The 9,258-nt window shown below is 52.9% G+C and overlaps 1 protein-coding gene across 1 annotated transcript in view; it reads right to left on the bottom strand.

Annotated features, from left to right (window-relative positions):
- Positions 1-3,241: 3,241 nt before the first annotated feature.
- The window catches only part of TENM2 (teneurin transmembrane protein 2), an 881,884-nt gene continuing 875,867 nt past the window's right edge, over positions 3,242-9,258 (bottom strand). Inside the window, 2 exon segments of the mRNA XM_023760070.1 lie at positions 3,242-5,469; positions 7,259-7,389. Coding sequence (XP_023615838.1) covers positions 4,708-5,469; positions 7,259-7,389 — 893 coding nt within the window. The 3' untranslated portion in view covers positions 3,242-4,707.

Raw genomic sequence — 9,258 nt, 5'->3', positions numbered from 1 at the left:
CCAGGGGTCAGACGCTCAATGCAGGAGCTGCCCCCCGGTGGTCAGTGCGCTCCTATGGCAGTGCTAAGGAGGAGCAAGCCCAGCTCTGGCTGAGCCAGGCTCACAGCTGGTGAGCGCAGCGGCGGTGGCGGGAGCCTCTTCTGCCTCCCCAGCAGTGCTAAGGACCCCTCGGGGGATGTCTGCCCGCAAGCAGACCTCTTCTGAGGGGTCCTCTCCCCCACTCCCACCCCCCAAGTGCACTATTGTGGTGCACCGGGCCTCTAGTGAAATAACAAAAGCCAGGAATTCTTGAGTACTTATGTGTGTCAATGATATAGGCAGTGTTTCATTTAATCATCCCAGCAGCCCTATCTATCAGGCCTCCCCGGGGGAAACTGAGGCTCACGGATGTTGCGTTGTGCGCAGACTGCTTGGCCTCACCAGCATCGTCTCCTCCCCTGCCTGGGCTCAGAGTCCGGCTACATTTTCTAGTCTCCCGTGGGGGCGGTGGGGCCCATGCAGCCCCATGGAGTGTGCGGAGGGGTGTGCACCTTTCCAGGTGGGGCCGTTAGAAATCGTCACACACGTGACCTTGGGTCTCTTTTCCCATCAACCAGCGGAAAGGAGAGGACGTCAAAGATCCAGAGGGCCTGGATGAAGGCCGGGGCCTTTGAGGACCGAGAAGAAAGCCGAGCCACCGACGGGAGGAGCCCAGGACCTTGGGTGACTGAGCACAGTAACCAAGTCCCATCGCTGACCCACCGTGGACCACATATGAGTGAGGGTTCAAGTTTTGTTTAATGTATGTTTGTTTGTCTTGCAAAGCAGCTGCTGCTACTTAGCCTAATGGATACCCTGGGACCTTCCCAGGTCCCCCTGTTCAGTGATTGTCGAGTTTGGGCCTGTTCCCAGGCGGGCTGACTTCCCAGGGCACCTGTACCCCATCTTGTCCCCTGTGCTGCCTTCCGGAATTCTATGTCAGTGCACAAATACTTCTGGAAGCGGTCAGACACTTCATCCTGGGCTCGCCCACAGGTCACTCAGAGATGTTGGCACGGGAGAGAGTTTCAGGTTCTAGGAAAATTCGGGTGACATGACCCTGTGTCAGCCTCGCTAGGCGTCCAGCCCTCTGGGTCTTCCTGCCTGGACTTGGGGCTCAGCCGGCTGCCCCCTGGCTTCTTGCCTGAGGTCAGCTCGCTGCCTTGCTGGGCCCCGTGGTTGCATGTACCCCAGGGAGACAGGACACGGTGGTCAGTGCCCCTTGTAGCTTCCACCAAACCAGGATTCGATCCGGAGGCTGTTCTGTGGGTTCACGTCCAATGGTCCTGGTGCCCATCGGGTTAAACAAGGCGGCTGGACCCGAGCACAGGGAGGACCTGTTTCCTTCCTCCTGTTATTTTCCCTGAAGGATAATGGCCCAAACCCTTGGCACTTGGGGTACAGGGTTTGCGTGTGCTTCCGAGGAGGAAGTCTCTGGAACACGTTCAGGCCCCGGTTTGCGTGACCTGTTGGTGATGCTGACGGGCGCATGAGCCCACACCTGGTGCAAAGCCTCTCTCCCCACTTCCTCCCCCCCGGGAAACACCCGCCTGGCGAGATGGCCGGGAGGCAGCATGATTTAGGGACTCGGGGTGAGGGACCACCGCCCTGGAGAGGTTTTGAAATCTGCTTTCAATCTGATCCCACCACTTACCAGCTAGGCGCAGTGGTTCTCAACCTTCTGGCCCTTTAAATACAGTTCCTCATGTTGTGACCCCAACCATAAACTTATTTTCGTTGCTACTTCATAACTGTAATGTTGCTACTGTAATGAATCGTCATGTAAATATCTGATATGCAGGATGGTCTTAGGCGACCCCTGTGAAAGGGTCGTTCGACCGCCAAAGGGGTCACGACCCACAGGTTGAGAACCACTGAGCTAGGGGATGACTGGCCTGTTCCCTCACCTGCGCGGTGAATGCTTTGCAATCTGTCCGCTCAATTCACTCCCATTTCTTCCTCTGTCACCCAGAGTGCCTTCACCTGGGGTCAGTGGCCGGCAGCCTCTTCCTTCCTCTCAGGCAGATGACCCGCCTGTCCTCCCAGCACCAGAGCACTTGTTTGTGAAATTAAAATGGCTCCCTCTTGTGTTTGTTTGAAAAAATGCAGCCTTCAATCATTGTATCTTCTGACCCGTGTTAACCTCTTGGGCCTTCCGGTCCAGCTGGTCGTCTCACCACAGGCCCTTTGCATATGCCGCTTCCTGGTCTGGAATGCATGTCCTCCTCTCCCCCTGGTTACCTCCTACTTCACGTTCAGACCTCAGCAACTTCTGTGACACTCCCAGCCTAGCTCACATCCCCACTTATGTGCAACCACAGCTTTAGCAATCTATCCCTTTCGGCACGAACACCCGTCATTTTCTTCACTTCCCAGTGTCATTGTTTGACTATTGTCTCTCTGCAACCCTGACCGTGAGTTGCAAGAGGTGAGGACCCCTGTTTATGTCTACTCACCTCGTTTATCCCCACAACTGAGCACAGGCCCTGGCACGTGGCCAGCTCTCAGTATGCTGATGTTGAGTGAATAAAAGGCGAGGATTAAGTGGAAGTATTGTGTGCAGGGCACTTAGCACTGTTCTCAGCATCTATAAATATTAGCTATGAATGATAATATTCTAACTAGGGTTGGTGCACAAAAATTCATCTAAATCCTAAGTCCTCTTTTTACTTGGGTTGTCCTAAGTGTGCCCATTTTGAAGTAAATTGACCTAATCTGGAAGAAAATATGAACACATACACCAAGCATGTCAAACTCAAAGGCTAACAGTGGCCAAATAAATGAGGCGTGCAGCCCATGGGCTGCGAGTTCGACATGCTTGACATACACACACTCCACACACAGAACTATACAGACACATGCATGTCTCCCAAAATGTGAAGGTGTTTGCGGTCAATTTCCTGCCGGCACTTCCCAGAACTAGCAGGGAGAACCCTGACTTCCCGGGAGGCCTGCAGGGACCCATTTAGCCTGGGTGGGCCTGAGGGTCCTCACTGCCCGTGGGCCCCAGCCCAGACTCTCCTGCCCACCTGTGTCATGAGAGAGGGGGCTGCAGGTGTAAGGAGAGACCAGTCCAGAATGGAGAGCAGTCTGGGGCCCCTGAGAGACCTCCAGCAAAAACTCCTCCAAAACTTCAACATACCAGCGCATCCATCCCCCTTTCTCCAGCGACTGGCACCGTGCCCTCCCCTCAAAGCATTTCCACAGAAGACCAGTGTCCACAGGAGTTTTAGAGACTTTATTTATGTATAAACCATTTAAACACTTTGCCATAAATTATCTTTGCCTGTCCCTAGTCTTTGCTTAGCAGCAAATTAAAATTAATATAAAAACTCGATGAACAATTCATACATGTATATTACAAAAAAGTTCCTGTACCAAAGTTCTTATTAGACATTTTTTTTGTTTTTTGTTTTTTAAACTCTTTTTTGTTTGTTTTTTGTTTTTTGGATGGGTTTTCTTTTTTTTTTTTTTAAATTTTTTTTTGTTTTGTTTTCTCTCCTCGTGGTGACTGTCATGTGATTGTCTCAGTTTCTGGACCAAACAAACACACTAAGAATTTTTAAACCGGAAACAGTGATTGTGCCTCGAGGCTAAGGTATGTACAGGGTGATCGGAAGTGGTGCCCGTTAGCAAGAGTGTCACGATGCCACACCTCTACTGCAACTGATAACCCACGAACTACGGAATCTAGACGGACTACACCCTGTGACTGCGGATTACTGTCCACAATGGAGTCTTCAAAGACAAAAGAGTATGAAATTCCCCTGCGGGGACGAGAGCCGCCGTTCTGAAGGGAAGGGTACACTCTGCGCTCCCATAGGTGAGCTCAGGCCCCACGGTGTCGGGACCTGAGCGGTAAGTGCTGAACGGTATTATTTCGCTTTGACGTTGGATAGGAATTTCCTTTTTCTGCTCCCCCCCTCGTGTTTTTTTTTTTCCTTTAAATTTTTCTTTAAAAAGTATTTCCAGTGCTCACTCTTTCACGTGTACGCCCCCCCTCCCCAGTCGCTACGCACAAATCGCCCCCCCGCCCCAAGTCGTGTTTTAAATGCACCTGTATTGAAACGAAAAAAAAACGTCGGTAGTAGTTTGTCCATCAAGCAGTCTGATTGGGTCTCCTCAGCTGGTTGGGCCGGGTCCGGGGATGCCGTCCCAGGGGAGTCTCTGCGTCGCTCACCTGCGAGTCAGTGAGGTAATAGCACAGGAGGCCTGCTCGCCTTCATCTCTTTGTTTTTCAGTCGTGTGTTTGTTTTGCTTTTCGTTTCATTTGCGTGTGTGTGTGTGTGTGTGTGTGTGTGTGTGTTTTCTCTTTTGTTCCTTTTGGACATTTTGCGTCTCTTTCCTGTGTAGACCCAGAACAAGTGGGTCGTATGTTAGGGGAACTTGGAACATGGTGTGTGTTCGTTCGTTCATTCGTTCGTTCATTCGTTTGTTTTGTGTGTTGTTGTTGTTGTTTTTGTTTTTGTTTTCTCTTGGAATTGTCAGCCGGGCTTTAGTCTGCTTTGGGAGGTGGGACGTCTCGCTTGGTCAGTAGCATTGGAACTCAAAAAATGTGAGCTTGCTTGCCACTGGTGCCCAAGGCAGCCCGGCCTCAGTGCCCCTGTTAGGTCTTCATCTCCTTAGGAGAGGAGAGGACAGTTACTCCCGCGGAGCCATCCAGACACGGGATGGCAGCCGGCGATTGTGTTACCTCTTTCCCATCTCGTTCTGTCTTAAGAACTGGATGTTGCTGCTACAGTCTGCGAGCTCTGGGTACTGCTCCACAGGAAGCACGTAGTAGCCCTCGTACCCCTGCACGCGGCCCGCGCTCAGGAGCTGCTGCCGCTCGCCCTCAGTCCACAGGCGGCTCCCCTCGCGCCCGTCCCTGGCCCTCTGCTGCTCCTTGGCCCAGGCGGTGCCCAGGGCCCTCTGTCGGGCCTGGTCCAGCACGCGGGCCTTCTCTTCGTCCAGGGTGTCAGGGGTGAGGCCGTAGCGGATGCTGAGCAGCAGCGTGTTGTACTGGAACTCGACGTTGGTGAACCTTCGAGTCCTGCCGTTGACCAGCAGCGTGGGCTGCGACACGGTCACGTTCACCCCGCTCTCCAGCACCTTGCGGCCGATGGTGGTGCCCAGCGTGACCAGGTCGCCGTCGGCCGCGCCGATCTTCACAAAGTAGTGGGTGTCCTTGCCCTCGATGCTGTAGTGCATTTTGTCCAGGTAGTAGGCGTTGTTCAGCACGGACGCCACCTTACGGCTGTCCTCGCTGGCGATGCTGGACACGCCCGTGCTCACCCGCCCTTCTTTGATGGCGAACAGGATGCCTTTGCCGATGATGGGCGTGGTGGTGGCAAACCAGTGGCCGGCTTTCTCGCGGATGCTGGCGTGCAGCTTCTTAGAAATGACCTGCCCTTCTAGGGCCAGGAAGGCCTGGTTGTGCCTCTCTGTCGTCTGCTGGACCCCTGTGATGAGCTGCGGGCGGAAGAAAACACGAGAGCTGAGACCATGGGCATGGGCTGGGAAGCTCGTTACAGAAGGATCAGCAAGGGAAAAGCTTGGTCTCCCTGTGAGACCAACCTTTGCATCTTTGATGACATGCACTGACTGTTTTTTTAAAAAACATGTTTTTATTGATTTCAGAGAGAGGCGGGGAGAGGGAGAAATAGAAACACCAACATCGATCGGCTGCCTCCTGCACGCCCCCTATTGGGGATGGAGCCCACAACCAGGGCATGTGCCCTGGGCAGGAATCAAACAGGTGACCTCCTGGTGCAGGGGACGAAGCTCAACCAACTGAGCCACACCGGCTGGGCTCGGCTTACCTTTTGAGACTGGGACAGGCTGGCGGTTTCCGGGGCTCTGGTGGTGTGGCCTGTCTGCTGGAACTGTGCCCCTAACTAAAACGACGGTATGGAGGTTTGCCACCTCGCTGGCACCCGCGCCCAGGCCTCCCCACTCGCCTGGTCTGTCCCTTGGAGGAGGAAGAGTCGCCGCATTCCGAGGGTTCGGCAGCTGCCTTGCCCACTTCACACCCAGGCGTATCCTGGCCTGAAGGGTGGGGTGTGTGTTTGAGCAGCTGGGAACCTGGCTGCCGTGACCTAGATTGTTTTGAGGCCAATGCCCTGGATAGTCATGAACTTCCTTGGGTTAAGACCTTGCTACTCAAAGTATGGCTGGGAGCGGGGGAACCCCCGGGCCCGCCCTGGTAGAAAAAAACCAGTAATCTCAGACCTCACTCAGGAGCCGCCTTCTAACCAGACAGACACCCTGGGTGGTTTGTAGCATATTCATGTCTGAGGTGCACCTGGCTTCGTGGGCCAGAGGGATGGTCCCCAGGCTCTGAGTCATTTGCCTGGGATTTTCGCCCTGGCTCCCCAAAGGGAGGAAATCACCATTATCGTCTTGGCCTTCCGTTCTCCACTCACAAATTACAGCTTGTCTCCATTGGTGGTTGGGGGACAGGCTGGGATAATGGAAGAGGCTGTGTTTGGGAGGTAATGGCACTTAGAGAAATGAGAGAAATGATGGCTATTCATCCGCTGAGTGGTCCCCGAGGGGCCGGACGGAGAGAAGGCTGTTCTCAATTACCCAGCGGCTCTTCCTCGTCGCTCTCATTACACAGTCTGGACCGTTCTCCAGCGCAGCTGGGACCTCTCAGGCCTTTATGGTGCCGAGCGCCGGTTCCGTGGCGGGGGCTACGGGACATGCCGCCCACCCCGCCCGTCCCCTTGTGGCAGAGCTCGGAGCTGCACCCACGTGGAAAATGACCACCCCTCGGTCATCACCGAGAGAACCAAGGACAGATTATGTACTGAAAACTCAATCTGTATACGTTTGGGCCATAAAACCCCGACGTTTTATGCGGGGCATAAAAATATGCTTTAATGGGACAGAAACGGCAAAGCATCGTTTTATGATGCCCCATAAAAGCCGAAAGGTTTATGGTATTACAGGCAGTGCAGATGGTAGGTTGCTGGATTTCTCTGTGCTGTTGTTAATCAAGGAGTCACTCAAGGGTATATACTGAACAGCTCATGATACCACAATTAAGGTCGTAATCGAGGTTCTGAAGAAATGCGTGTTGCGCCAGACAGGTGACAGCATCGACGCTGGCTTTCCTGGGAAGTCACAGCGGTTCATGCATCTTTTATACCCAGCTCTGGTGTTTCCCCCTCTGCCCGCGTGCCCTTGGCTCCCGTGCAGTTCTGTCTGCAAAAGGGAACAGTGACAGTCCGGGTTCTTGGCAGGAACCCCCGCTTACCTGTCCATTCTCACTTGCTTGGCTCTCTGACAGTTCATAGGGAGGAGGCACGAAATACATTTTGGCTCTTGGGAAGCCAGGAATTATGTTGCTGAGCTGAAATCCAAACATCACAAGCCAGCTTTTCACATCTATGGTGGAAACAAAAACAAGGGCTTCTGAAATCACCGTGGGTGGGAAGCAATAGGGGATTTTGGAAAGAGAACAAAATAAAACGGATGGGTGGGTGTGAATCCAACAGGAGAGGGAGGCAGGAGCCTCTGAAGGTCTCCTGGTTGAGACCCAGAGCTTCTTTGCATGGGTTCGAGGAAGAAGATGCCCTCCCACACTTGTTAGCCCCCCATGTGGTGACTTAGAAGACCAGTGATGGAGCGAGGTAGATCGTAGATCTAGTTTCAAATGTCCTCGCTGTGTGACCTTGGACAAGCTCCTGCCCTTTCTCTACACTTCAGGCTCCTCAGATGGGACTTGGGATAACCCCTGTGCTGATCTCGTTGGACTGTTGTGAGGGCTGAAGGAGAAAACCCATGGGAAGGGCTTACCACAGAGCCTGGCACGTGGATTGCTCCACCCAGTCACCCTCCCATTCTCCTGGGCAAGTATTTAAGGGAACCTCTAACACAGGCCAGGGGGTGTGTTTAGAAGCTAGAGATACAGTGATCAGCTGAATGGGTAAGTAATGATTGTGAACACTGTGCAGAACATCTGGGTGGGATGCTGCCTTGTGCTGGCTTTTGATGGAAAGGAGGGTCTGCGAATGTGTGGAATGCAGAGTCCTCTGGCTCCTGAGCCCCTTGGCTCAGGTGACTACTTTTCAAGGAGAGGCCAAAAGAGAGCCCTGTGCACTCAGAGTAAGACTGCCCTCCTCCCGCTAGAGGGCAAGATCGAGTCTCTTGCATTGGGAATCATACCTCCTGCCCCCTGGGTCCTGCCCTCCACTGAATGGTCCCAACTCTCATAGGACGACTGTATCCCCCAGAGCACCTGGCCTCCTCCCCCAGTGACCAGTGGAGAGTCCTGGACATCCATCCCTCACCACACTCACAGCCTCACCCACACCATCGCACCCCAACATCACGCCTTATGTCCCCTTCCCACTTCTACCCAACTCCCGAAACATGTCCACTGGGCTCTGGAATTCACATCCATCAGCAGCAAAGTCCCCCATGTCATCAACCTCCTTCCTAAGGCTCCTTTCCCTTCCTGCTCTAACTGAAACCATCTCTCCCCCATGGACACTGGTCTGTGTGCTTCTCCTACAATCGCTGAACCGGAGGTATGAGAGCTCCTTGTTGCAGTCATTACTGACAACAGGCCACTCACCTGCATTTCTTCATGCTTTTCTTCTCCACTGTCATTCTCCATCTCTGTTCCTGAATTCATTTTTAGTGATTTCATTATACAAGCACTTGATCCTTCAACTCCCTGCCCTCTTAGTTCCTTGATAATCCTCCCTCGCTCATTCTCATCCTCTGGACCTCATCACCAGTCATTCTCATCTGTCATGTCATTTTCATGCACATCACCCTGGGGCCACTGCCGGGATACTCATTTTTGTAACCTGACATGCATACTCCTTGACCCCTCTCCCCTCCCTAGGACCTTCAATCCATCCTAAACCTCTTTCCCTCATCCCTCAACATCTTGGTCTCTCTGCTTCTCTCACTGAGCACACATTCCATGGCCAAGCATTAGACTCATTCCCTTGTGTATAGGCTCAGATTCTCCCCTTTCTCACTTCTTCACACTTGCTTGTTGAAGTCACAGTTTTGGTTAAATTTGAGTCTCTGCTTATTCCATGTTTGGAGCTGTGCAGCTGAATGTGCCTGGAGAAATGAATGTAATCATGCTGACTGTGCCACTTTAAATCCCTGACCACCAACCCTAATTGTGCCTTCAGTGGTTCTCAACCTTCCTAATGCCGCGACCCTTTAATACAGTTCCTCCTGTTATGGTGACCCCCAACCATAAAATTATTTTCGTTGCTACTTCATAACTGT

This window comes from Myotis lucifugus, unplaced genomic scaffold (genome assembly GCF_000147115.1).
Source record: "Myotis lucifugus unplaced genomic scaffold, Myoluc2.0 scaffold_172, whole genome shotgun sequence".
Taxonomy (NCBI): Eukaryota; Metazoa; Chordata; class Mammalia; order Chiroptera; family Vespertilionidae; genus Myotis; species Myotis lucifugus.
The sequence above is the reverse complement of the archived record's forward strand: the minus strand, read 5'-3'. Positions and strand labels throughout refer to the sequence as shown.